A 27,480-nucleotide genomic window follows, 5' to 3' on the forward strand; every position below is an offset into this window, starting at 1 on the left:
CTCACTCGCCCGGTCAGCCGGGGGTGATAAGGATCTCCCCCTTCCTGAGGCAGGGCAGCCCCACACAATGGTGTGAACCGCGGCCCTGCCGGGGCGGGCATTGTTCGGAGGCAGAGGAACGGGAAAGAAGAAAAAAATAATAATAATAATTAAACCCCCTAAATAACTCTTGCAAAGCCAGGCCATGATATCATCGCTTCTCTCCCTCTCTGTGTGTGTTTGTGCTGCAGCAGCGGAGCACCATGGCTCGCTGCGGTGCCTTTCATGGGAGCAAAGTCCCCCGGCGTGCCCGTGGAGAGGAGCTGCGGGTCCTGACCGACCCTCTTCTCCAGCTCCCCGTCCCACCTCTCCTGCAAACTTGCGGCGCCTGCACGGAGCGTCTCCTGGGGTGGGAGAGCTGTGGTGGGGCTGGCGGGCCGGGACACGTCCCGCAGGGAGGGGAGCGGAGCCAGTAGCACGGATTTACAGGCCAGACTGGGGCCAAGCACGTGGATTTGGTTAATTGCAGGCCTGGGGGGCACAGAACGATAAGCAACAAGTAGAGACAAGGAGGGACATGGGTGTAAAGCCAGAAAGCAGAGACAGAAGCCTGATTCCTCAGGGCCTGGATTTAACGGCTCTGGAGCGCTTGCAATGAGCCGCGCCGATGACACCCCTGCGCCCCGTTGCCTCCGAGCGACTCCCTGTGCTCGGCAGAACAGGGGCTGGGCCACCCATCCTGGGGGAGGCAGCGAGAGGGGGTCCCGGGGCCTCTGCTGCGTGTGGGACCTGGCCTGAGGTGAAACCGAGCAGGAACAAAGGCCAGAAGAAACTGAAAGGGCCCCCCCCTCCTGGCCCATCTCCCTGAATCTCCACGGTGGCTGAGGCTGGCCCTCCTGGGTAGGGTTACAGCAGCAAGGCTGGAGCAGGAGGGCTTCAGTCAGGGCTGCAAGCAGGGCTCTGCACTGCTCACGCGGCCGTGTCACTCGTAATGACCAGCCAGCAGAGCCAGCCTGGGTCCCTAGAAATTTCTGGGGGCTGAATGACCGCGAACGCGTCCTCACCCACCCGGGGGTGGAAGGAGACGGCTGTGGTGGGCAGACACGGCGCTGATGCCCCCCACCTCCTCCGCGCGGGGGGAACAAGCCCTACCCCGGTCTTGGCACTGGGGCCGAGCCCTGTCCCCGGGGCGAGGGGACGCCAGGGCCAGGGCGCGCGTGGGAACAGCGCAGAACAAAGCCATGGCGGGGGACAGGCGCAGCCAAGGATCCGGCTCCTATTTTTAGCCCACTTCCTAAGGAAGCGCAGCGCGGGGCGCCCACTTGCCCTGGGAGCCTCCCAGCCTCCGAGGTGGTGTAAGCGGAGCCGCTGGCAGGGACAGGGCCGGCACGGCTGGCCCCAGCCTCACCGGGAGCCCTGGCACCTCAACACGGGGCGGCCCAGCCCCTCACCACAGGCCCAGGCACCTCATGGCAGGCCCAAGCCCCGGCCCCACGTGGCTGCCCAGGCCCAGGCCCCTCACCATAGGCCACACGGGGCTGCACAGGCCCGCTGCGCTCCGCTTCCCGGGGACGAAGCCCCGGTCCCCAGATCCCCGCCCCCCGCCGCGCCCAGGCCTCCCCTGCCACCGCGGGACTTTTTTGGCGCCGCCACCGCCACTCCCCTCGGGACCGATGTGGCGCGGCGTGGCGCGCACTGACGTCACGCGGTGTCGCACGGCGATGACGCGCAAGGGCGGGCGACGGCGACGACGACGGCGGCGGCGCCGGGGCCCGGAGTCGGGACGGGCGGCGGGGCCGGACATGGCGGCGCGGCCCGGCCCGCGGGAAGATGAATAAGGGCTGGCTGGAGCTGGAGAGCGACCCCGGTGAGCGGCGGGGCGGGGGCGGGCCTGGGGGGCTGTGAGGGGCAGGCCGGGATTGGGGGGGGGCTATGAGGGGCAGGCCGGGATTGGGGGGGGGGGGCTGTGAGGCCTGTGAGGGGCAGGCCAGGGTTGGGGGGGACGGGGCTGTGAGGGACAGGCCGGGGTTGGGGGGTGGGGGCTATGAGGGGCAGGCCGGGGCTGCGGGGTGTACGGCGACGTTTGGGGGGCGTGGGGTGCGTAGGCAGGGTTATGGGGCACAGGCCTAGGGGTGCGGGTGACAGGGGTTGTGGGAGTGTGGGGGGGGGCTGGGGAGAGAGAGCTGCTGAGGGGGCCGGGAAGGAGCGTGGGGGTGCGGGCGGAGGGTTGGGAAAGCCGGCGAGGGTGTGGGGGTGGAGGAGCAGTGTGGGTCCCGGCAGGAAGGGGGTTGAGCGAGGTTGCGTTGCGTGGAGCATGGCCTGTGGAGGGATTATGGAGAGGTTACAGGAGTGCAGGGCAGGCAGAAAAAGGGATGTCAGGAGGGGGGGTGTAGGGGTGCCGGTGTGGGGTGAGGGCAGGATTGGGTGACCAGGGTCTGGCAAAGTGAGGCCCAGGCTCTGGCAGCACTAGTGCACTGGGTACGAGGTGCCCCGGTCCCCTCTGCGTGTGTCAGATTTGATAAACCCAGGGGTCTCTGTGGAAAACCTCTGACATACCGCCAGGGTGTGGCACGAAGCGTTCCCGTCCCTTGCAAATACACCCTGAAACATCGCTGAGAGACAGGGAGAGGCGTGCGTGTGGGCTGCCCCTTGCTGCAGAAACGGCTCTGCCTGGCGATCAGCCCAGAGCTTTGCGGGCGATGGAGGACAACCTGTGTCACTCGGGAGCACGTGAGGGTGACGTCTCTGTCCCTGTCACACCAGGCGGATCAAACCCTCTCCCCCAGGCAGCCCAGGAAAGGTGCCGAAGAGCCCGGTGTGGTGCCTGCGCAGCCGGGAGCAGGACGGTCCTGGGCGTCCCCTTCCTACCGCGTCGGAGAGGTGGAGTCCCAGGGTTTGGTGTGCGGGTTAGGATTTGAGGGCCAAAGCCGGTGTCGGCTGGGGCATTGGCTGAGCGTTGTTTTTAACGCCTCTGAGTTGCCCTAGTGAGGCGTGGGGTGGTCCTCTGGGAGGCTGAGAGCTGGTCTGCAGGATGTGGTGGTGTATTTTTGAGGCTGTGGGTGAGGAAATTTGACCCCTGGCATGATACTCCTTTTCCTATGCTCAGTGAAGGATTCTGTCTGCTGTTGGTCTCCCAGTCAGCCCAAGTTTTGCTTGCTCTTTACCGTCTTTTTACTGGTACTTGAGAATTGCCAAAACACTTCCCATCCTCCCCCTTCTGCATCACAATGATGCTGAAGACAGGACATGGTTTGGATTCTCCAGCCTGGAAGGGGAGTTTATTTGCTTTATCTGTCTGGGCAGAGGCTGGCTCTCAGCACGCCACAGCTGCGCTCCTTTGGGTGTGTGGAGGTTCGGTTGCAGAGGTGGCAGCTGGGACAGCCGTTAGGAATGACCTGCGCGCTGCTCTCAGCCTTCAGCACATCCCATGAGGGGCTCAGCCCTCGCCATGGGGCTTGTGACTGAAAGATCTCGGTGCGTTACTGCTCACAAAGGGTCGGTAGATCCAGATTTGGGCTGTCTGCTGTGGCTGTGTGGGCAGGGAGGGGACCCTTGGGAGCCTCCAGGCTGCTGGCGTAGCGTTGCCTGTGCTTGTGGACACTGGAGGGTTTCCTCCAGCTGACCCAAATAATTCGGGATGGGGGTTTCGGGTGTTCCAGGACTGATCACAGCAGCAGGACTACGCCTTTCGTGGATCCTGAGGTCATACAAAACACTGCAATGAATTCTGCGGTTGGAAGGGAACCTTGGAAGTCTTTGGACCAAAGCAGAGCTAATGTCAAAGATAGTTCAGGTCGCTCGTGGCCATGTCCAGTTGAGTATGCCCAAGGAGGAGATTTCTGCACCCCAGTCCCAGGGCTGACCATGCTGGTAGCGAAGAATTGTTTTTTTCTGGGTGCGTAGTCAGAATTTCTCTTGCTGCAGCTTGTTCCCATCACTGCTTGTCGTTTCGTGGTGCTTTCAGAGAAGTTTGGCTTCATCTTCTCTCTGACTCCCCGGCGATGTTGATCAGACGGGAGGAGAACGCGCGACGGCTGACTTCCCGTCTCCGTCGGTGCAGCCCTGCCGGTCTGACGCACAGTCCTGGGGAGCTGCTGTGGAGATGTGGAGCGCTGCGGGCTGAGCCACAGTGAGCCTGGGAGTCCTGCTTGGTCCTCTCCTGCTGGTGGTGCCTGCGGGAGCAGCTCTGCTTTCAGCGTTTATGGTTGCTTGCATTCGCAAGGCCTTGCTCGGATGCAAATCTTCACTGGCTGCGAGGCAGAGCTTGTGATACGGTTCATGTCTTCTCGCGTCGCACGTGTTGTGCTGCGATCAGTGGACTGGAACTGCGGAAATCGGAGAGCGAGTGAGGTTTTCGATTTTTGCGGAAGCTTTTACGGCTGAGAGACTCTGCCTGTAAACAGCTGTGACTCCCGCTTCCATAACAGACACCATCTAAGGAGGGAACAAGAACCGTGGCTGCGGTGGGCAAATGAAGACCCTTATGGTCTCCAAGGACCGCTTGCCCTCAGGGGATTGCTGTGAAGAAGGCAGCGAGGCTGCCAGAAGTCTCGGTCGATGTCACCTGTACGACACACCCCTCCATGGCATCGAGTATTCTGAGCAAAACCATCGCTGTCAGAAAGGTGCTGGGGTTTGGTGGAACAGCGCTGCGCGGCAAGGAGGCTGGCACTGGTTCGAAGCATGTCATTTCCACAGCGTGTTTCTTCCCGCTGACAATTTTTTAAGAAATACCGTGTTTTCTGCTTAATTAATGAAGACTTCTTGCTCTCAGAAGTTTCCTCCCCGTTTCAGTCATTTTAACTTTGGTGTGGAAGCCCCTTGGGCTCTTCCCTTCTTGACTGAGCTACTTACATCAGGTTCGTTAAATCCTTTGCTTACTGGGATGTTTCTCAGGATTGAATCCTCCTTATTGATATTCCCTGGGCTTCCCCCCAGGCTTTCAGCAGCTTTTATCCAGGAGCGAAAGCAGCAGATTTATTATTCCAGTCTCGAGCTCGCTAACTCTACGTGCAGGGAAACCGCCTGAAAATTAGGCCGACTGCCTTTGCTACAGCATCGTAGCAGAAGCTGCTGCGCAGTCGCTGATGTCTAATAATCCTTCGGTCTCTTTGCCATTGCCTCTGTATCCCTGCTTTTGGCCTTCTGTAATGGGAATTTTGTAGTCGCTGGAGGCCGGCTCTTGGATTTGGTCCCCCAGGAGAGAGGGAGATGAAGACGAGCCTTTCAGCCCTCAGACTTCTCCGCAGCCCTCTTGCTGTGAGCTGGCTTTCCCTTCACTGTCTTTTGCTAACGAGAACATAAATGATCTTTTTTAAAAATGTCCCGTGATCTACTCAGCCGCGTTTGCCTCCAGTTGGAAGGGTGTGTGTGTCATTTAGGTGCTGCCTGCTGCTGGTTGGTCGTGGTGGGGACTGACTTCTTGGCAGGTCAGCTGCAGTGGGTCAGGATGCTGAAGGTGGGTCCAGCTTCACCTGGCTCCAACAGCAGAGGGTTGGTTCAGATCCTCTCGAGGAAGAGGATGATGAATGGGAGTGGAGAGATGAAGGGAGCCAGAGCGCCTCTGCAGCATGCCAGGGCTCAGCACCTCTGCTGCTGGGAATTCAGCGTGATCCTGGTGCCACTCTGCTGTGGTTTTTCTGGCTGCGCCTTGGCCTGGGGCCAGTGGCAGCAGGTTACCTCTGTGCTTCAGCCAGAAGTGACCTCATGGTTTTGTTCCTTTCCAGGTCTCTTCACACTCCTGGTCGAAGATTTTGGTAAGTGCAAAAAACCTTCCTGGGGAATGGGCGTTACCCATGGTTCTTTCTCGTGGGCTTTACACCAGCTTCTGCCCTTTGTTTGCAGGGGTCAAGGGAGTGCAGGTTGAAGAGATTTATGATCTGCAGAGCAAATGCCAAGGGTAAGTCACAGGCGCGAAGGTGTCGGTTTTATTAAGCAGAATGCGTCTGTGGGCCTGGGAGCTCATCGCCAGGCGTTCCGAGGGGCCTGCGTGAGCTCGTCGGTCGTGGAGGTCAGCGTTGTAAGCGATGAACCAGCAGTGGTTCATCAGGTTTGGGGCAGACAGGCAGTCTTGTGCGATGAGAAAGACCTCATGGGGCAGGTGGGGGTCATACTTCAAGGGATTCATCTGCCTTTCCCCCTGGAGAGGTGCAGTGCCAACCAGTGTGAGGGCTTTCTCCCCGTCTCAGTGCTCTGAAATGGCTCTGAGGCTGTCGCTTCCCTAAAAGCCATTGTCCGAACTCCTTGAAAATGAATACAACATAGATTGAAAAGGAGGGGCCATTTGGTGGTCAGGCACCATTCTGCAGGTTGGTCAGTGTTCAGAGGTGAATTTCGCCTCTCGCTTCTCTGTCTTGAGCTTTGTAAGACCTGTCAAGCCCCAAAGTTTTCAAGCTTGATTGTTGTCTGAGCCCAGAGCGTCAGTGGAGGAAAGCGTGCTCGGTAATGTGGGAGGACTTGTGGCAGCGATAGTCACTTCCAGAAAGTTGGGCTGGGTGGTTCTGCTTTTCCTCCCTGTCTTTGCTCTGCCCGTGATTTGAAACAGAAGGTTTCTGGCGCTGGGCAGAGCAGCCGCAGTGGTGTGGTCCAACCAAAACAATGCAGCTGCTGCCTTCTCTCTGCAGCCCTGTGTATGGGTTCATCTTCCTGTTCAAGTGGATTGAGGAGCGCAGATCGCGCCGGAAGGTCTCTACCCTGGTGGACGAGACATCAGTGATCGACGATGACATTGTTAATAACATGTTCTTTGCTCACCAGGTAGGCTGGAGGGGAGGGGGGAGGGGGGAGGGGTGTCTCGTGTGACACCTCAGGGAAGCAACATGGTACTGAGAGGCCACGCTGCTTTTGATGGTCCTGAGAGCAGCTTGTCTTTCCTGGGAGTCTCTGGGCTGAGCTCCGCGTTGGAGGGAATCCAGTGAGGGCTGTGAGGCTGTCCGTGGCCTGCGCAGTGAGCTGGTGCTCATGCGGCGTGGGGTGGCTCGCTGAACGAGACCGACCACCTCCCTTCCTTTGAGAGCCGAGGTCAAGTTGCTGCTCTCACAAGTGGTTCTCATGTCAGTACTTTTCACTTGATTATTGTCGACTCTGAGGGGTTGTTGAAGCGGTGTCTTGTTCTTGCTGGTTAAGATGGTCTTTGTGTCACCTTCCAGCTGATCCCCAATTCCTGTGCCACCCATGCCCTGCTGAGCGTCCTCCTGAACTGCAACAATGTCGACCTGGGTCCCACGCTGAGCCGCATGAAGGATTTCACCAAAGGCTTTAGCCCTGAGGTAGGGGCAGGGCTGTGCACCGGTGGCGCATGTGAATCTGCCTCTCGCTTCCCTCTCAGGACGATGCCCTAATGAGCTGGCTCCTGTCCATCCGCTTCGTGGCTGCATGTTACGTCAGTACTGCCTCTTCTTTCTCATCTTCCTACCTCACCTTGCTCAGAGCCTTGGTCCTCTTACACTGGCCACAGCTCTGAGCCTTCTGTCGCGTTATTCCCTAGCCCAGATGCATTCTCGAAGTCTGTGGTCAAAAGTCCTCTCTCCTGCCCTGAGACCTATCTTGAAGTCTGTGTTTCTCTCTAACTGAAATTTCTTTAGCAGATGCTGTGTGTTCTTTTCATCTTGGGTTTTACCTAAAACTTGTCAGAGCAGAGGGTGTGCCTGAAAGGTGCTCTCCCAGTCCTGCGTATGGTTGGAGGGAGTGGGGAGCCGATGGGTGAAGCGTTTTATTTGTTTCCTGGCACTTCTCAGTTATTTTCCTCTCTTGCTCTTTGCTGCAGAGTAAAGGCTATGCCATCGGCAATGCCCCAGAGCTGGCCAAGGCCCATAACAGCCATGCCCGGTGAGTGAGGGGGTGTCTTGCAGCTCGCTGTCGCTGCAGGAGGCAGACTCTCCACTGACCTCTCGCCTCTCTTGCCCTCGCAGGCCAGAGCCACGGCACCTGCCGGAAAAGCAGAACGGCATCAGTGCTGTGCGAACCATGGAGGCTTTTCATTTTGTCAGTTACGTCCCCATCAAGGGACGGCTGTTTGAGCTGGATGGGCTGAAGGTCTATCCCATTGACCACGGTAAGAGCCCGCCTGTCCCTGCTCGTTGACACAGTCAACTAGACACCCTGTTATGTCCAAACGTGTGTAGTAGTTTCCAGTGCCACTAAGCAATAGCTGATGTTTGTGGAGAATCACTCCAGTGGCTCCCAGGTTTGCCCTGAGTTTTGACAGCTCATTTTGGAGCCTGTGCATGGGGGACTGCATCTAGGAGGCAGTTATTTCTAAATGTATTGCATTGCTTTTGCTAGCCTTGCCGTTTTCCTCCCCAGTTGCTCAGGGTCACAAGGTCCTTCTGCAGCTCTGAAATAATTTGGTATCACAAGCAGAATTTGTCTCCTCCTTACTGTCTTCTTGTGCCAGATAACCACTTTGTGTCGAGACACAAGGTCCCCAGTGCAGATCCCAGCAGGCTGCTCGGGTTACTCCCTTCCTTACAACTTGACCACTCAGTTCTGTGTTTTAGACAGTTGCTAGGACTTTGCTTCTGCCTGTCAGGCCCTTTGGTAAGGTACCAACTTCACGTACTTGGGTTACTTAAGCACGGCAGCAGATCCAGTGGCAGGAGGATCCCAGCAGGAGCTGGGATTTCCTTGGGCTTTGTGAGCCCGAGCCTGTGAATCGGTTGTGGTCTGTAGTGTTCAAAATTCACCTTTCTGCCCTGCAGATAGCTCATGTTTTCCATTCAGAAGGCAGAGGCAGGGACTTCCACGCACGGGCTGACAACATGGTCCTTCTGCCTCCGGGGCCCCTTCTTCACTTGCTCCCTGGTGTGTGAGGGAGCTGTGAGTTGCCTCTTGTGGGGACGGCAGGATCCGCTCTGTGAGTCTGAAGCAGGAGCCTTGGCCTGCTTTGCTAAGTCCAACTCTGTCTTGTTATCACAGGGCCATGGGCTGATGATGAGGAATGGACGGACAAAGCCAGGAGAGTAATCATGGAGCGCATCGGCCTGGCCACCGCAGGGTAATGTCCCAGGCCGTGGTGCAGGCACCGGCCCCTCGCTGTTTTTCCCTGGATTATTTCTGCTGTGTTCTCTGTGTGACACGTTGTGGAAGTGGGGGTGGAGACTTGCCTGGGGAGAGGTGCAGGTGCACTGTCTCTGTGCCTGCAGTCTGCCTGCCTGCAGAGCTCGCAGAGGAGCTGTACCCTCTGCACGATGCAGAGTCCCTGCCAATGGCCGCGCAGGGTTAGAGTGGCAAGATTAGGTCCCTGTTAACTGGAGTCCATGGGAGGAGTGGCACTTCTGGTCCTGAGCTGGGCCTCTCGGATGCTTGGCCGTGAAGGTGACCAAGCACTGGCACAGGTTGCCCAGGGAGGCTGTGGAGTCTCCATCCTTGGAGATATTCAAAAGCCATCTGGATGTGGTCCCGGGCAACCAGCTCTGGGTGACCCTGCTGGAGCAGGGGGTTGGAGCAGGTGACCTCCACAGGTCCCCTCTCACCTCAGCCGATCTGTGACTCTGCGAAGGGTACTTTGTCTTGTGGCTGAAGAAACCTTGCTCTGCTTCTTCAGCCAGTGTGAGGTTGACTCGGTGTTGGGGGAAAAGCCTCCTGGTTGGTGTTAAATGGCAGGATGGGGGAGACGCTGCCTGGAAAGAGCCCGCAGGAGCTGTGCAGGGTATGGCTGGCAGCCTGCTGACCCCCCTGTGCTGGAGACAGGCTTTCCACCACCGGCTCGCGGCTGACGTCCGCTGTCCTTCCCTGCAGGGAGCCGTACCACGACATCCGCTTCAATCTGATGGCAGTGGTGCCTGATCGGAGGATGAAGTACGAGTCCAAACTGCACATCCTGAAGATGAACCGTCAGACTGTGCTGGAGGCCTTGCAGCAGGTAGGACAGCCCGAGCCCTGAGAGAGTGCAAGCCTGGGCTGGGAATAGGCTCAGTTTTCAGGGCATCTCCCTGTGCTGTTGGGGGGCCTGGATTGTGGGGTTCTTTTTGGCCTTGGGGAATATCATCTGGGAAGAGGAGTTTGCCAGCCTCGCCGCTTGGCCTTTTGCTGCTCACCTGGGAGGTTTTCTCTGGTGTTGTCATTTGATTGTGCACACAGGCGCTCGGCAGCTGGCTCCCCCTCACGAGTTCCTCTGCAGTGCTTGAATGGGGGGGATGTGGTTTGGGTCACCCCGGTCCAGCACTCAGTTTCTGTCTGTCATTTGCCTTCAAGCTGATCCGAGTAACCCAGCCTGAGCTGATCCAGACTCAGAAGTCTCAGGAGTCTCAGCCTCCCGAAGAGGCAAAGCCAGCCATCAGCAAGACCGTGACTCCAGAGAGCACCCATCCAGGTAGGATCCTGTATCAGCATTGCCAACCAGCCAGCCTGGCCTGCTGCGGAACGAGCCCAGGCTGGTGACAATGACTGGCTGACCTGGAGCTTAAGGCAGTTTTCTGGCCAGTGTCACTTTCTTTCCTCCAAGTCCAGCTCTGTGTGCACTGTGCTGGGGTGTGGTAGATGCCTCTGTGCCTGGGAGAAGTGTTGAAGTGACATGGAGCTTGCAAATGGGAGGGCTTAAGCTTGGGGACACTGGTGACAGCTGGAGGTGGAAGGGGAAGTGGGTGTGATGGTCTGGTGGAGCTCTTCTGCTGTGTGGGGTGCATAAGGGGTGGCAGAGGACATGGAGTAAGAAGTGACTGTGCAGAACATGAAAGGCTGTGCTGTGCTTCCATGGCAGATGGCACCGATGAGCCCGCCAGCCAGGGCCACCCTGCGGCCACGCAGAGCCCACCCAACAAATCCAAACCGGTGGCAAAGACGTCGGCGAGCAGTATCAACGGGGCGCCTCCAGCAAACCCCAACCCCATCGTGCAGAGGTTGCCAGCCTTCCTGGATAATCACAACTACGCCAAGTCCCCCATGCAGGTAGGCTGGAGCTCCGGGCCAGCAGCACGCCTGCCTTGAGCCGAGCTTTTCACTCCCAGTCCCTCCCCTCCCTGGGACAATGTGGTCTAAGCCCTGCCCCTGCCTCGCAGCCTGCCTGCCCTTGCGCTAACCCAGGCTGGAAGGTGAGAGGGTAAAGACTGACCTGGCAAAAGCAGTTAGTGTTAGTGTGGGTCAGCTGAGCGAGCGTGGGGAAGAGTCCTCTGTCTCCTCTCGGAAGGGGTAAGCCCCAGTGCTTGGCTGGACTGAGGACACGTCTGCTGGGCTCTTCCTCCTTGCCCCACCGCCGGCCTGCCGTCAGCAACGGTGTTTTGCAGGAGGAGGAAGACCTTGCAGCTGGAGTGGGTCGCAGCCGGGTCCCGGTCCGACAGCACCAGCAGTACTCGGATGATGAGGATGACTACGATGATGATGAGGAGGAGGAAGTTCGTAACACCAACTCGGCCATCAGGTGATGGCTAGAGCTGAGGGGGGGGGCAGGGAACTGTTTGCAGAACCGCCAGCGGCGACTCCCAGATCTCTTTCCTGAGCGCAGGTAGTTGTGTTAGAGCCTGCACCTGTGTGTGCAGTTAGGGCTGTTCTCCTCTTCGCCTGCTGTTTTACTGTTCACTCGCGGGATTTTGTGGAGCCTTTCTGCAGCTCTTCACAATCAACCCTGAATTTTGGCTGCCCTGAATATAACTCCGTGTGGGCAGCAGGTTTGGGGAATGTCACAGTGAGGGTGCTTTTGGGGCTTCTGGACGAAGAGCAGGGGTATGCAGCAGGGGCTGCGTTGGGGTACCGCAGCGGAGCAGTTCAGTGGGGCTGGGGTGCTGCCGGGGAAGCTGGTGGCACTGAGGGTGACCTAGAAATGCTTCAGGCCTTGCTGCATCCCAGCAGCCAGCCTGGAGTGCCGAGTGCGGAGCTGGCAGCGCCTGTGCTGGGCCCCCACCTCCTTCACCAGCCGCTCACCTTCCCTGCTGTGTTCCTGGGCAGGTACAAAAGGAAAGGGCAGGTGAAGCAAGAGCACGGGACGGGGGCTGCGGATGGCCAGCTCTCCGTCCTCCAGCCCAACACCATCAACGTCCTGGCCGAGAAGCTGAAGGAATCTCAAAAGGATCTTTCCATTCCCCTGTCCATCAAGACGAGCGGTGGGGGTGCCGCCGTGGCGGTGGTCACCCACTCCCAGCCCTCTCCCACCCCCAGCAACGAGAGCACAGACACCGCCTCTGAGATCGGCAGCGCCTTCAACTCCCCGCTGCGCTCTCCCATCCGCTCGGCCAACCCCACCCGCCCCTCCAGCCCCGTCACCTCCCACATCTCCAAGGTGCTCTTCGGCGAGGAGGACGGCCTGCTGCGTGTCGACTGCATGCGCTACAACCGGGCCGTCAGGGACCTGGGGCCTGTCATCAGCACGGGGCTGCTGCACCTGACGGAGGACGGCGTGTTCTGCCCGCTGGCTGCTGCAGGTGGGTGCCTGCCGGCTCTGGGGTGACTGGACAGGATCCTGTGACTTTGGGAGCCGATACCGGTCCTTCGCGATGGCTCCTCACCTTCCTTCCTCTCTGCGCAGATGGGGGGAAAAGCTCCCCCCCTTCCATCAAACCCGGTGAAGACGCCCCGGTCGCAGTCAAACTGGACGAGAAGGAGGGCAGTGAGGCCAGTGACAGCAAAGAGAAGGTGGGACTTGGCAGGACCAGTGATCACCCTGGGGGGGAAAAGTATTCTCCCAAGGTGAGTTTTGTGCTGCGACAGCCCTGGGAACGTGGAGCTCCCTGCGCTCCCCCAGAGACGCAGCAGCGCTGGCAGTGACCCAACCGCATGTGCACGCTGTCCCGCTCGCGTGTCGCCGCAGCCGTGCCTCGAGGCACAGGGCAGTGCAGGTTTTGTGCCTTGCGTCATCTCGGGGACGTGTGTGTTGGCAGTGGGCAGAGCCGCTGTCTCCCGCAGCTGAGGCCTTCGGCGTGCTGCACTCTCCTTTGGGCCAGAGGCCGGTGGGGCTCTGCACCCCCAAATCCCAGCCTGCTGAGAACTTCACTGCCTGCCCTTGGCCCCCGGCCAGAGACGGGACCAGGCTCGGGCAGCACAGGTGCATCAAGGGCTCCCTGGAGGAGAGCTGGCTAGAAACTGTTTTACTCAAAAGGAAAGCCTTCAGATTTTGTTACTGAGAAGAACCGGGCCCTGGGGTGTTTCTCAGGCACGCACGCAGCCCTTCGCCTGTCCCAGAGAACCAGGTACATGGGGCTGGGCCAGGCCTGGGCAGAACCCAGCTCCCCTGGGGCTGGCCCTAGTGCTGGCTGATTGATTGCCCTCTGACTCCGAAATTCCTTACGATGAACTGATCTTTTTTTTTTTTCTTGACAAGTGTTTTTTGCTTTGATGAATCCTCTCTTTCCCAGCGCAGAGAGGAACTCCCACCAGCTCACCCCGCATGGCTGCAGCAGGGGTCCGTCTGCTCACATTTGTTCTGCTTGATCCTGGCAGGAGCTGCTGGCATTGCTGAAGTGCGTGGAGGCAGAGATTGCAAACTACGAGGCCTGCCTGAAGGAGGAGGTGGAGAAGAGGAAGAAATTCAAGGTGTGTTTGTTGAGGGTGTGTTTGCGTTGCTGGTTCGGCTCCCTGAAGGCTTCTGTCTGGGGTGTCTTCATGTCAAAGTGGACGCAGCTGAGAATGGTGCTGGGGAGCATTCGGGGTCCCTTTCCCGTTACCGAACGGCCCTACGGGGCAGAGCTTCCGCCAGGACAGGCCGAAGCCCCTGGGGCAGCAGCAGCAGCTAGCTTGAGGAAGAAGGTGGAGCGCTGCAGCTGGGCCACAGCTGGACACCGGCGCTGACAGGAGGAAGGGGGGTCTCTGCTCCAAGGCCTGGCAGGATTCCTCCCCTGCTCACCCTCGCCTCTTCCTAGCTGCCCTTTGTGAACAGTGCTGGCATCTGAACTGGGATGGAGACTGTCCCAGTTGTGCATTGGTCTGAGCTGGGCTGGGAGGTGGGTCCCTTCCTGCTCCAGCCTCCCTGGCCTGTGGGCTGGGCCAGGCAGGCCAGTCTGTGTTGCCCCCTGTTAGCCTTGAGCTCTCCTTTCTGCCTGCCAGCCGTGTGTGGATTATTTGTGGATTTGTCACCTCTTTGTAGATCGATGACCAGAGGAGAACCCACAACTACGACGAGTTCATCTGTACCTTCATCTCCATGCTGGCCCAGGAAGGTGAGCTGGGCCGCGCGGCCGAGGGGACGGAACATGGGCTTCAGAGTCAGCTGGGGGAGCCGCACGGAGCGCGGCAGAGTGGCAGCTGGGAGCCTGGGAAACTCACCCTGCCCTGTTCCCCGCTTCTGCCAGACCCGGGGCACGAGGCAGCGCTCGGTCTGGCAGCCGGACGTCTCCGGTCTCCTGATCCTGTAGTCCCAGGAGGAGCCTGCTGCTGGGTTCGGGGCGGGAGAGGGAGGGCTGCCCTCCATATGGGCAGTACCGGCGCTCCAGCGCGGCCGTGTCTGTCTGCCTCTCCCTGCAGGCATGCTCGCGAGCCTCGTGGAGCAGAACATCTCTGTCCGCAGGCGGCAGGGTGTCAGCATCGGCCGCCTGCACAAGCAGAGGAAGCCGGATCGCCGGAAACGCTCTCGCCCCTACAAAGCCAAGCGGCAGTAGCCCGGGAGTCAAGAGACTGAGAAGCAGCAGCTGGGCTTTGGGCAGTGGCACTTGGATCTATGTTACCCTTTGCCCAGGGACGAGGGACCACAGTGACAAGCCCTTGGCCGAGGTGGAGCCTGGGGACAAAGGGAAATCAGGTTTTCCTCTGAGCCCGTGTTGTGGAAGGTGGGAACACGTCGTCCTGAGAGGAGTCCCTGCAGCTGCAGAAGGCAAACAGGGGTGCCCAGCTGCCTGACTGTGCCACGACAGCGCCCGGATGCTGTGGGCCTGTGTCTTGACACCGTGGCTGAGGACTGCGGCAGCAGGGGGAGAGCCCGGCCGGTGGCAGGTCTGGCGTTGGGGGGATGTCGGCGGTGCCAATGCGTGGCTGTGCTGGCCACAGCTGGCTGTGGCTCATGTCCTCTCTCATCCAGGCCTTTAGCTCTGTGGTCCCCCAGGACATTCCGTGTCTGTGCTTCCTCTCCCTCCCTTCCCCAAACTTATTTTTGGTTCTGACCCACTCTTTGGCCATTGCTGAGCAAGGCGGCTCCTGGACAGAGCCCGTTCTGCACCCGGTCCTTCCACGCTGCCCAGCTCCCAGCGCTGGCCGACGCGTGGCCGGGCAGTCCTGCCTTGCCTTGCCCTCACCGCTCTGGGGCTGGCAGCAGCCCCTGCCCACGCAGCCCGGCTCCACGTGGGACGTCGGTGGCTCTGTGGCCAGGTGGGCTCGTCCCTGGAGCTGGGACCCTCGGTGGTGGTGCTTGGGGGTGGCGCGTGGCTCTGCTGCCACGGCTGCTCTCCTGGGGCCCAGCTCTCTGGCCCAGGCAGCGCCTGAGTCACGGGGGGTTGTTCGAGGCCCTGTCCCCAGAGAAGCCCCGTGAACTATGAGCAGGCCGAGTTCACAGGGAGCCTCGGTGCTGCTGGGCTCAGCCCTGGGGTGGACGCTGGCTGAGGAGTCGCTTGGTGCCCTCGGTGAAGCCTGTAGCGTGGAGAGAGGTGACAGTGGTTGCTGTAATGGCCACAGCAGGATGGGGACCGCAGTAGCGGGTGGAGGGAGCCCAAAGCTCCTCCTCCTGCCCAAGCTGCTCGCTGGCTGCCAAGCTGGAGCTTTCTGGTGTGGGCAGCAGCCCCTTTCCTACCGCAGCACACGGGCCTGGCTGCCTCTCACCTGCCGTCTCCTGCCACCGCTCCTGCACATGGTCTTCTCCTGCCTGTCCCCAGCAGCTTGGCAGACATCTCAGAAGCCAGAGGTCAGCACCTCTCTCCTGAGGTGTCTCGAGGCGTAGCTGGGCCAAGGGGAGCTGCCACAGGAGAGGACTGACATTTGCAAATGTGCAAATTTGTACAGACCTTGACTATGGAATGAAACTGTTCTTTTGGTATCTGTTGAAAGGAAGAAAATCTGTCTCTTGCTGTGTCTGATACCAAGTTCTGTAAATAATGGATCTGTCTGAAGGAATAAAGCTATCCTGTAACAGCCAGCCGAGGGAGGGGTGTGCGAGGGGAGGGGAGCGTGTGGTTGTCCCCGCTGGCAGCTCTTCTGTGGTGCTAAAAATGAGGTAATTTGGGGATTGCAACAACACCAGGAGAAGGAGCTGCTGGTGGGGTAGAGCCTGGTTTATTGACACTGCTCAGAGGGCGGGAGGAGAAGGGGAGCAGCTGCTGCCTGCCCATGCTGCTTACCTCTGCGCAGGGCGGCGGGGGCCCGGCTCCGGCCTGGGTGGGTTTTCTGGCTAGAAGTCCAGGGCACAGATCAAGGCCGTGCCCCGTTTGATCCAGTGCTTCTGTGGCTTGTCTGTAGGGATCTCCACAGCAATCACGTAGTTGGTGGAGTGGCCTGTTGTTGACAGCGTGCCTGTAAGGAGAAGCAAGGGGAGGCAGGGTGTACTGCAGCCCTGGCTGCTGCACAGTGACCAGGGAGTCTGACCCCACGTGAGATCCCCTGTCCCATCCCTGTGCTAGGCGGTGACAGGCTGAGCGAAAAAGGAAAAGGAAAAATTTTGGGGTGTGGGCTTGAGGCGAGCCTGGCCGGAGGCACTGCTGCACAGCCAGCGTGCCTGTCTGCTCCATCCCCGCAGAAACTCCGTTTTCCCGGTCTCGGCCAATGATGCCTCGCGCCACGTCAGCGCGTGGCAGGACAAGGAGCTCCTGCAGCCCTCCTGGGCTGCCCTCCCTAGCTGCTTCTCCAGTCTCCTTGGCTTCTGGAGCTCTGTCTTCAGGGCACCTACCTGCGCGAGTGAGAGTTTTGTAGATTGGGCACAGGTAGCTGCCGGTGGCTGGCGGCTGGCGGTTGGGGACAGGAAGCAGCCAGATGACGGCCATCTCCGTGTAAAGCTCCTTGGGGCGCGACTCCGCCAGCTGAAAGGCAGCGGGGTCCCAGCGGGCGCCTTCGAGAAACAAGCCGTGGATGTAGCAGCCTTCGTCGGGATGGCGCGTGAGCTCGCTCACCGACTCCTTCATCACCTGCGGAGGAGAGCAGGCCCAGGGCCCTGATCCAGGCGTGTCCCTGGAGGCTCAGCCCCAGGGCTCCCTGCAGCTGCTCCTAGCTCAGCCAGCGCTGCCAAAGGGGAGCCCGCCCTGGCTCCAGATGGGCTGCTGGGGTTTCCTGGCATCTCTCGTCCTGAGGCTGTGGGGCAGCCTGTGGCAAGGCCTGTGGAGAGGGGTGTGAGCAGGTCTGGGGAGGCACAGAGGTCTCTCCTTGCCTCGGGCAGGGGTCTGGCAGTGTGGGTGGGCGTATCGAAGCACAAAGGGGATGATGAGGTCTGTAAGCAGCTGGGCAGCTAGTGGCTTCACCTCTCGGGCAGGTCAGGGCTAGAACTGCTGCCTTTGTGGCCCTCTAGCAGCAGATTCCAGAAAAATCCAGAAAAATCCAGAGCCTCTGGCTGACGTACTGACCTTGAAGCTAAATGAGATGGTGTCGATGGAGATGACAGCCTTCCTGGCGAAGTTCTGCAGTGTCCCAGTGAGGAAGGCCTGGGGGAAGAAGAACCCGCTGATCCAGAACACGGAGGGGATCCCATGGCTGATCCACTTCTGCAGGAATTCAATCCGCTGCACCAAGTCGTTCACCCAGGATGCCAAGGGCTTCAGCGACGGGTAGGCCTGTGGGGCACCCACAGAGGAAGGTGCTGAAGGCGTGCAAGAACACCCTAGACCTTGTGCCCCAGTTGCTGATAGCTGCCCAGAGCCCAGTGATTCATCCGGCATGGGGCTGAGGCAGCTGTAAGCTGAACTAGGCAGGAGACACCTCCATGCCCGGGGAGCAAGAGCCAGCTCCATGTGAGCCAGCCCAGTCCAGCTGTGGTGGCTGACGACCCATTCCCCTGGTGCGGGTGAGCTCCTGCGGGCAGCTGGGCTAGCCGGGGTACATACCTTGGCATTCCACAGCGCAGGGACAGTGTTGTTGTACAAGCTGCTGGCCATCACCTCCAGCTGAGAGGACATCACGACCAGGCCCTTGAGAGCTTTCAGCAAATCCTTCAGTGTCTGAGCAGTCACTTCCAGGAGCTTGTTGTACCTAGAGAGAAAGAGCAGACGGATCAGAGCGAGTCAGTGCAGTGGTTTTATCACCCGCATTGGTCCAGAGAGGGTCTGGATCCCTGCACCAACTAGTGAAGCTCCTCCATGTAACCCCCAGCCCCATTCCTCTTTAACGGGGTCTCATAGCTGCCCCCCTCCGCCCTGCATTGCTGACAGTAGCAGACAGAGACACTAATCAGTCCCTGCAGGACAGGGGTCAGCTGGAGGCTCTGGCTGGGACAACACAGTTGTCACCGTGGCTGCCAACCCTGCTGCCATGGTCAGCAACGAGGTTCCTCAAGGGTAGGTGGGAGCAGGGGCTTGCACAGCTCTGCTGCTTCCCCAGGGACCAGCCGGCTGCTGGCCCAGGACGCGATCCCACAGGGGTTTTACCTGATCACCTCCTGCACCAGCACTGTGTTCATGGACTCTTCGTAGAGCAGCGGGTATTTGTGGATCACCTCCTGCAGGTTCATGGGGGCAGGCAGCTTTGCCAGGATGTCCTTGCAGATCTCCTCCACGAGCTGGAAGGAAGACAGCATGTGGGTGAACATCCTCCCGGCCACGGCTGCTGAGAAGAGGGACAGCCAACGCCTGGATGGCAGTGCCGTTGCTGGCACCTGGCCGGTGGGGTGGCTCTGGCAGTGGTAGCACATGCTGAGGGCTGGTGTTTGTCCTCGCTGCCCACGCCGGGTGCTGGCTGCCAGAGCAGATGGGATTGGGGCACCCACCTCTTCCCTGCTGCGTCCTCCCACTGTGAAGGTCTTGGGTTGCAGCTGCGTAATGGCCCCCAGCAAAGCAAAGGTCTCGTTCTGCGCGAAGGTGATGTTGGCATTATCGTGTAACCCAAAGAGCTCTGGGCTATCGTTGAGTGGAAGGCTCTTGATGTACTGCAGGTAGCCCTGGGGAGGAACCCACATGTTGTGAGGCCAAGAGCACAGGCATAGAGCTGTGGTGCTCCTTCGGGCTGCGATGGACCTGGCCTGAAAGAAATCCTCTGAGCCAGGTTATTGGCCAAGCAGAGGCCATGGCCATGGCCATGGTTAGTGGTCTGGCTGGGGAGTTAAGTTGCGTTTGTGTGGAAGCAAATACATACTCTGAGAATGAGTGGCCGGGCAGGGAGCTTCCTGCCGTGTCTCCTGCAGAGCTCCTCGGGTACTTTAGGTATGTGATATCAAAATGATTCAGAGTACCAAGACTTTCAGCTGGGGAGCTCCGGTGGTAGCTGCTACCACCTCCTGTGCACAGGGACAAGATTTCTTTCCTGTTGCTTGAAATAGATGGAGCTTCCTGAAAGCAGCTGAAGATCCCCAGGTTCTTATAGGTTTATACTCTCCCAGGGAACTGGAAATGTAGTGGGTTTCAGGGAGGAGTAGATCCCCTTTGCACTATGACAATCCCCCTGGATCTACAAGCTGCAATTTGTTACTCAAGTACTTACGTCAAGGTCAGAGGAGGTACTGATCTGCTTGTAGATCCCCGATTCAGAGTAAGAAAACTCAGGAATCAGAACCTCAGGCTTGTAGAAATCCTCCAAAATATTCATGATACAGCGCCTGTCCCAGTCATCAGTCACACGGCCGCCGTAGTTGATGTCCCCAGCCGTGTACTTCAGAACCTGCGAGGGATCCCACCACAGCTTTCTGACCTGCACATGCATCACGAGTCTGTTGCTTCCGCAGGAGGGGCCAGCCCACGTGCTTACCTTGTACGGGATGTCTGTGTATTCGCTCAGGAACATCTGTAGCTGGCTGATGCAGATGCGGAGGTCTCCATCTGTGAACTCATAGGGGATGTTGAACCCCAGAGGCCCAAACTTTCTCCTCTCCAGCATGTTCCCATGGAAGAAGCAAAGTGACAGCAACAAGGATTTAAACTCTGTGACCTGTGGGCAGGGAAGCAGGGAGAAGAGGTGCTCAGCCTGGGAGAAGGCAGCCTTGCAGGGCGTAAGCCCCCCTGCTGGGGCCTGGCAGAGGAGATGTGCCAATTCAGCAGTGCCAACTGGAGAGAGGTGGAAACCTCTGTCAGGCTGCTGTGCTGGGGAAGGCTGTGGCCTGCTCTTTATGCCAGGCCTCCGCAATCCTGTTGCTTCTGTTTCTCAAAGTGAAACTTCTAATTGTCTCACCACAGATTAGATGTAGGCTTATGAGAAATACCACCAGCCCGCCTCTAGCATGCGAGAGCTCTAGTGGAGAGGAAGATCTATACCCAGAGAGGAGCAACATCCAGGTGGAGAGCACACCTTGGAGCAGGCATGGGCTGGGGACAGTAAACCAAAGCACGACCTGGGTCTTACCTTGGGGCAAGAATTCAAGAAGTCATCACTGAAACTAAGGTAGGACTTGAGCAGGTTGGCCTTGACCCCGCGGGGCGGCTCGATGGTCATCTTGGAGGCATTGTGGAGGATGGACACAGGGAAGTGGTTGCTTGGTAGGCTGGTGAGCCAGAGGCGAAAGTCCTGATGCACCTGGAAATCCAGAAGGCAGCGAGTGCTCAGAGGGTGCAGACACAGCCACTGCAGCTGCTCCTGCACTCACCCTCTGGTTTCACGGGGAACCTGTGGATGGGATGGAACTAGATGTGGGCTCCTCCCAGGGCTCCAGCCTCCTGCCTGTCACCCTCCAAGCGGGCAGGCTGCTCAAGTAAAGCCATTCACCTTGTTGGGGTCAATGCCCTCGATGAGTCTCTCCAGTGAAGGCATCCAACTGGGGGCCAGGTGGCAGTTCTGGAAGAAGACCCAGTTGCCTTGCTCCATGGCACTGTGCATCATGGCTTCAGCGTGGGGGCCCTGAGGAGGCAGATGAGAAGAGCTCAGAGACCCTGATCCATTGTGGGTTGTGCCCTGCTGAGGTGGACAGGGAGACAGCTGATGGGTGGAAGGACCACTTTCCAGAGCTTCAACTGGGCTTTGTCCCCGTGGCTCAACTGGATTTTTGCTATTTGATGGCTGAGCAAGGGCCCTTTTGCAGCTCTTGCAAGCCTGTAGGTCACAGTGTGGGAGGGTGGAGGGAATGGAAGAACCAGGGATGGATTTGGGACAGGGTCCCTCACTGTGCTGCAAGGGTTTTCAACATCCTTGGAGCTAGGTGAGATCATTGGGAATGCCAACAGGACAGTGCTGCCTCAGGTGGGCACCACCAGCTTACCTGGCCTTGGCCCAGAGAAATGGCAGAAAGCTTTTCGGAGAACTTCATTTCTTCAGCAAACTTGTAGAGGTCAGCAGCGGGGTCTGTGCCCGGGGACAGCATGAACACCAGGGGGGTAGTGGCAGTGGACTCCCTGAAGACGATGGAGAGGTCAGTAGTCTGCAACACAGAAAGCTGGTCAGAGCGGAGGGGCCACGGCAGCACCACGCGCAGTACCTCCTCACCCTGCCTGGCCTCCAGCTCCTCTCTCCAAGGCACCGGCGTGCTTTTGGCTGCTGAGGCCAGAAACATGACCAATAAGGGTCTAGCACAGCTCTCCTCCGGCAGCATTAAGATCAGGGCACTGAACACTTCCCCATTTGTGAGTCAAGATCTTCCCTAGCATACCTGCACTATCTGCTCCCTCCCAGTGAGGTTTAACTGGTGGACAACAGGTTCCTCATCTAAGACATAAGCGTTTCCCCAGCTGCAGGGACACTGCTGGTGCAGCCCTTCTCTGCAGCTGGAGAGAGGCATGAGCACTCTCACTGTAGTTGCAAAATGCCGACAGCCCAGTTACAGCAAGCTTGAGGCCTCCTGATCCACTCCTGGCCCCACCAGAGCTTCCTTTTGGCAGGTTACCTGTGGCTCAATGAAGCGCCGATCCAGTTTCAGTGCCACAAAGTCCTGCATGGCGTTTGTGATCTTATCTCCCCGCAGACACCGCAGAACCAGCAGCTTCTGGAACGCATCAAGCTCAGCCTCCCACTTCCCAGGCAGGGGCTCTCTGAAAAGCAATGAGGTGCATTCTGGGGGGATGTGCCAGACCCTGCAGCTCCCCGAGAAGCATCTAAGCTGCCTGCAGGCAGCCACTGGGGTTTCAGAAGGGACAAGGACCTTCCAGTCACTTGGCTGAGGTTGTTGTCCGTAGCTTTGAAACCATGAGCACGCAAACCAGAGCTGCTTCCACTGGGGAAGCGCCAAGTACTGCTGGGCTAAGGTGTCGTGTGGCTCTCCCTTGGCCCAGCAACACGTACGAGGGCCACCCTTGAGGAGACAAGGTGATGCCCTGTGTGGCACAGCACTGACTGTGAGCAGAGGCAGCACTGCGGCTGTGCCAGCTCCTCGTGCTCTCCCAGGGATGTCATCACCTGCTGGGTGCAGTACAGCTAAGCTGACAAAGCAGAGGGCACTTGCCTGTGAGGCTTGGGGCTGTCGAAAATGGCCCTGAACGCTGCAAGGTTAGCTGCAAAATCATTGGCAAAGCCAGAGAAGTTCTTCAGGTTGCTCAAGGCCAGGATGTCTCCCCATGCTCTCTCGTACAGCCAGGCTGGAGCTGGGTTCTCCCGCACCTCCTTTACGGTCCCTCCTGACAGCAGGTACCGCCACTCATCCTGGGAACAGGACAGGACGTAGTGATGGATTATAACCTCTCCTGCCAGGTGTGTGTGTTCAGGAGTAAGTGACCTGGAGGGTCTGATGAGATCAACATCACCGTTCAGCTGCCACTAGCTTTTCTCTGTTTTCTAATCCCTGCCTGCTCCCTCTAAACTTGCTAACCTTTGTGGCAGTCTGGCAGCAAATTTGCAAATGCTGCAGGTGATTCAGGCTAGGCAGCTCTGCATATAGACACAGGGAAAGATTTGAGATCTGAGTGAAGAGGGAGTCCCTGAGTTTGCCCACCAGCCTGCCAAGCCTGCCCCAAACCCGAGGGAACAAGGCTCCTTTTCCTCCACAGCATGCTATTCTAGGGAGCTGAACAGGCTGGGCTTGAGTTGCCCTGATGGGATCCCATTGAAGGACCAAAGTGACTTACTCACCATATCGATCTGCCCATCATCCATCAGAATCCGGACACAAACCAAGAAGGCAAACATGAGCTTGTGCTTCTCAAAGAGGCTACGGCACACATTGCTGTAGAGACTGAAGGTGATGTAGTTGTTAATGTTCACGATGCGGTCCTTCAGGGTGTCTGAAAAAAAGGCAACAAGTTGTCAAGGGTGATGGGTGCTGTGGGTGATGCAGAAGATGCTCTCCATGTCAGCTGTTGGCTCCTGGTCACAGGGGTACACCCGCACCCTGCCCAGGAAGAACAGATGCTGCTCTCCAATGCAGACTTGGCACAGAAACCCCTGTGAAAGCACAAGGCTGTGAGACTCGGCACACAGGAGAAAACACTGCCCCAGCACCGGGAGGGAGGCCACGCAGCACCACGGCAGCTGACACAGGCCCAGCCACCGCCATCCTGCCTGGGGAAGAGCTGCCCCCAGCCTGGCAGCAGCAGCCAGGTCCTGTGCATGGAAGCAGCTCCGTGATGAGCAGAGCCACACCATTACTGGGATGGAGCGTGCCTTGCCTGCGTGCCGCACTAACGTCCCTCCCGCCCGGTCAGACAGGGCAGCAGAGCAGCAGTGGGGAAGAGAACGGTGGCCAAGCTGCAACCAAAGCTTCCCTTGTGTGGGCATGACTAGGGGCAGCTCTGGACCATGCTGAGAGCAGATGCAAGCAGGCATGTTTGCCTTGACTCTGCAGGTGTCCTAGCTTCTGCTGCCATGAAGCCACGAACATGGGGTGGGAAAGGGGATGGGAGGGGGCTGTTCCAGGCAGGCACCTGATTTCTCAGAGTTACTGATCCCCATCAGGAAGATGTTGAGGAACCACTCGAGTGAGTACTGGTACATGGGGTCCACGCTGGACAGGTCTGAGACACAGAAGTAGAGGATCTGCGAGCGGACGGCAACAGGCACATACTGCAGGCGTGTCATGTTGATGTCCTTCTCTGTCTGCTCCGCCACCATTACCTTGGCCTGGGGGAGAGAAGAGACATCATGGTTAGTGCAGCACTGGTGGGGGATGCACAGCTGCAGGGGGAGAGCACCTCCACCTCTGACCTGGATCTCCCCTGCCTTGAGCTTGGACGCCTCCAGCACTTTGATGAGCTCCAAGTCATCTACAGGGTTTCCTTCAGAAGTGCTGAGCCGATACAAGATCTGGTCTTCTATCTTCTTCAGCTCCTGATGCATCTCAGCGTTGCTAACAGTTAGATGGTTTCTAGCTTCTTCTAAGTCAGGCCGCTCTGCAGCCACCACTTGTCCCAGCAGCTGGTCTTCCAAGCCACTACAACAAAAGCCATGGAGGTGAGGGTGGGGGTCTGAGGTCTTGAGGACTGTGAGGAATGAGGCTGAGCGGCACAGGCAGTTAATGGGGTAAGCAGGTACCTGGGTGAGAGTGTGAAGTTGATGAGGGTGAGCTTTGTGGAAACCTCAGGGCTGTAGTGAGGGTTGGGCAAATTGGTGGTGATGTACATCTTGAAACCCTCCTGGTACGGGATCACCGTATCTCCCAGCTTCAGCACTGTGTTGCCTTGCTGTTTGTAGGTCTGTACCAGAGAGGAACAAATACAGGAAGGCTGGGATGGCTACCTCTTGTGAGGCAAGGCATCCCGCGGTGCCCTGTGCTCTGTAGTGAGGAGAGAGGCTGAAGGCTCTCTGAACAGAGGAGCTCAAAGCTGCCTGGCAGCCCTGAAGGCCTGAACCTGAATGCAGCAGCTGTATTCCATGGCCCTGCCTGCCAGGCCAAGACAAGATGCTTGCTGGCAGGAGATCAGGGTTGTGGGAGGCTGCTGACATGTTGGAGCCCTGGCTAAGACAGATGAGCACAGAACAGGCAGCATCCATGTGAGTGCTGCCTGCCCAGAGAGACCTACAAACCCCCGAGTCCCACTGAACCCCAGCCAGACACCCCCTTCCAGCCCGGCCAGGTACCCACTGCCCTCCTTGCCAAGGCAAGACTCAGAACCTGTTTCAGCAGGACAGGCTCAAGAGCCGGATCCAGCTCCTCGCCGACATTCTCCAACAAGAAGGGCTTCCCGAAGGTAATGGCGTTTTCCAGACTGCAGAGCAAGTCCCGGTCATTCAGTTTGGCCACCTCCAGGCCGTTGACCTTCTCCTGAAAGGCAGCAGGGGAAGGCAGGGTCCCTGTGGTATCCTGCCCGCCTCCAGCTCTGGTGCATGGTGCACCTCTCTCATTGGGCTGATTCAGCTCCCTGGAGCAGCAGAAATTATACATTTTCTTGCTCAGATAGTTTTTGGCTATTTTTGGCATGTTTAGTCCATGTCACCAGGCATAAGAGACAACTCAGTGAGGCCGCAGGAAAGGGGGGGAACAGAGAGAACCTCCTTCAAAGAGCCATACCCCTGTGGAGCCCCTCACTGATAACTCAGAGCTTGTTTGCCTGCAAAGTGAGAGCAGCTGGGCGGGAAAAGTGCTGGGGGAACAAAACAGGAGCAGGTTCCTGATCCTCCCACCTGACCCTTCAAAAGGGCAGTGGGTGCCTCTCTGGAGGAAGAGAGGAGGCAGTGGTCTGTGCTTCCAGCACTCTAGCAGCAGGGACTGGGCTCACTAGCCAGGTAATGCTACCCTGATCCCTTCTGTCCTAGGGACCCTGAAGGCTGTTACGGGAGATGCTAGCGTTATTTTGTGTGTTTTATGGTGTGCTGAAGGATGTAAGGCCCCCAGAATACTAGTGGGGAGCCAGAATGGGAATCTGATGCCTCACTTGCTCACAGCAGGGCCCCTCCTGCCCTGTGCTGATTTCCCCAAGCAGGGAAATCTGCCTGGGATGAATACAGCTGTGGAGCCTGCCTGGTGCTGGGGAGGCTGGGCTGAACACTGTGGGGTCTTGCAGCTCTGCAGCCCAAAGCCTGGGGCCGCTCTGCGGGGCTCCTAACAGAAAGCTGCTTCCGCTATTGTGTCAGACTTGGCTTTCCTCCCCTCAGCTCTTACCAGATTCTTGATCCACTTGTTTGCTTGTCCTTGGGGATCTATGTAGTGAGTCCAGCGTTGGGAGAACCGTGTTATTATGCCATTCTCCACAGACAAGGTGTCGTTGGGTAAGCCGGCAATCTAATGGGGTAGGAAAAGCTGTTGGGAACACCCGGGTAGCACAACACAGCTGACCAGAGAGAAGCCCTTGCTGCCCTGGCTCCTGTGTGCTCCCAGTGTGGTGGGTAGGGGATGGTGGTGAGGGTATCTCCAACAGCAGCTCAGCCCAGAGCTGAAGCTCTGCCTGAACCAGCGGAGCCATGGGACAGAGCTGTGCTGTCAGAGTCAGGCTTGGGCAGGCTACGGCCAGGGCTTTGCTCTAAGCTTGTTGTTTGTGAAGGGCAAGCCTTATGGGTTGAGGCTGATGCCCTCGGAGCTGCTGCTTGCTGCTGCCCTGGACGCTCATGGCACAAGGAGCCCCAGCAGCCATTCCAGCTCTGCAGTGTGGAGGTGCTTGATCATTACTGAGCTGTTTGGTTTGGGGCCTGTCCTTTGGTACAGCTGATCCCAGCGAGTGGCGAGCTGAGTGTTTTAGCCTTTGCCTGAGGCACCTTGATCCTGAAGTGTTGGTGTTTTCTGCAACTTGCCTGCCAGGAGAGGATTTCCATGGGGTCTCCAAGGGTGCTGATCACGTTTGGCTCCTTGGTGTGAGGAATGTTGTTTTCTGACAGCTGCCTCAGCCACTCCTTGCACAGTGCTACACGGTAGTGTCCCTGCCACGAGAAGTACCATCATAGCCTTTCTTTTAGTTGCAGTTAGTCTTCTGTGAGCACCTAAACTCTCTGGTTTCCATTCAAATGGGACCCTGTGCAGCCTCTGGCACAAATGGAGAGAGATCCAAGAGGGATCTTGCACCCTTTTGCCCTATTCCTTTCTCCCAGTGGATCTGGCCAGCAACAGCAAGAGGCCAGGAGAGCAGTGTAGCTAACCAAGCCCCTCGCAGCGAACATTGCACACTTACTGTAAACGGGCCCAGGTAGGCCACAAAGCCAGCTGCAACCAGCACGTCCCCAGTGATGTTGTTGATCTTGTAATCCAGGCTCTCTACAGTGTCCTGCCAGCGCACCTTCTCATCAGCCAAGCTGTTTATGAGCTGTGGGATAAGTTGGACACATGAGAGCTGCTTTGTGGTCTAACCCTGTATCCTGGACCTGCTGCTCTCTAGGTAATGCTGCAGGTGACCAGAGGTTGCAGGGTGGCCCAGCAGAAGGCAGAACCCAGCTCTGTCCCTTACCGTATCTGCACGGCTCAGTCTCTGCTGGCACTGCTCGCACTTCATCTCCAACTCTTCTTTCTTGGCTATGCAGACCTTGTACTTGTCCTGCAGCATGGCAATGCCACCTTCAACCTCCCTCAGGCGTTCCTTAGCTTCTTCAAGGACCTGCTGAGTGGCACGCAGGTCCTCTTCTGCCTCCTGCCAGGCTCGCTGGGGAAATGCACAAGTGGGCACATTGGGTAAGTGGCCAGGCTCCTCGCCAAAAAGCCAGAGACCCTGGAGCAAGAGTCAGTTTTCCATAAAAGCACTACCT

General features: G+C 58.3%; 2 protein-coding genes across 5 annotated transcripts in view; one reads left to right on the forward strand and one right to left on the reverse strand.

Annotated features, from left to right (window-relative positions):
- The first annotated feature begins 1,723 nt into the window (after window positions 1-1,723).
- On the forward strand, window positions 1,724-15,964 carry BAP1 (BRCA1 associated deubiquitinase 1). Of its 4 annotated transcripts, none has more exons than XM_075433187.1 (17): window positions 1,724-1,846; window positions 5,706-5,735; window positions 5,824-5,878; window positions 6,603-6,735; window positions 7,128-7,247; window positions 7,745-7,806; window positions 7,890-8,032; window positions 8,896-8,974; window positions 9,718-9,841; window positions 10,174-10,291; window positions 10,679-10,866; window positions 11,202-11,335; window positions 11,860-12,332; window positions 12,437-12,597; window positions 13,348-13,440; window positions 13,991-14,063; window positions 14,368-15,964. In XM_075433187.1, exons 1-17 carry the CDS (start codon window positions 1,810-1,812, stop codon window positions 14,499-14,501), a joined length of 2,157 nt encoding a protein of 718 aa, XP_075289302.1. In that variant the 5' UTR covers window positions 1,724-1,809; the 3' UTR covers window positions 14,502-15,964. The 4 variants fall into 4 exon arrangements, with proteins under 4 accessions (XP_075289302.1, XP_075289303.1, XP_075289300.1 ...); XM_075433188.1 differs by having other exon boundaries at window positions 12,437-12,543; XM_075433185.1 differs by lacking the exon at window positions 1,724-1,846 and adding an exon at window positions 3,956-4,838.
- A 121-nt stretch (window positions 15,965-16,085) lies between these two features.
- Window positions 16,086-27,480, reverse strand: part of DNAH1 (dynein axonemal heavy chain 1) — a 72,081-nt gene continuing 60,686 nt past the window's right edge. Inside the window, 22 exon segments of the mRNA XM_075432705.1 lie at window positions 16,086-16,338; window positions 16,712-16,946; window positions 17,379-17,585; window positions 17,856-18,000; window positions 18,396-18,526; window positions 18,734-18,904; window positions 19,444-19,620; window positions 19,708-19,887; window positions 20,299-20,559; window positions 20,659-20,790; window positions 21,149-21,307; window positions 21,770-21,910; window positions 22,321-22,521; window positions 22,948-23,099; window positions 23,739-23,934; window positions 24,019-24,244; window positions 24,346-24,506; window positions 24,926-25,075; window positions 25,913-26,032; window positions 26,539-26,664; window positions 26,913-27,044; window positions 27,186-27,377. Of these exon segments, the coding sequence (XP_075288820.1) occupies window positions 16,217-16,338; window positions 16,712-16,946; window positions 17,379-17,585; window positions 17,856-18,000; window positions 18,396-18,526; window positions 18,734-18,904; window positions 19,444-19,620; window positions 19,708-19,887; window positions 20,299-20,559; window positions 20,659-20,790; window positions 21,149-21,307; window positions 21,770-21,910; window positions 22,321-22,521; window positions 22,948-23,099; window positions 23,739-23,934; window positions 24,019-24,244; window positions 24,346-24,506; window positions 24,926-25,075; window positions 25,913-26,032; window positions 26,539-26,664; window positions 26,913-27,044; window positions 27,186-27,377 (3,717 nt within the window). The 3' untranslated portion in view covers window positions 16,086-16,216.

Source organism: Opisthocomus hoazin, chromosome 11, assembly GCF_030867145.1.
Source record: "Opisthocomus hoazin isolate bOpiHoa1 chromosome 11, bOpiHoa1.hap1, whole genome shotgun sequence".
Taxonomy (NCBI): Eukaryota; Metazoa; Chordata; class Aves; order Opisthocomiformes; family Opisthocomidae; genus Opisthocomus; species Opisthocomus hoazin.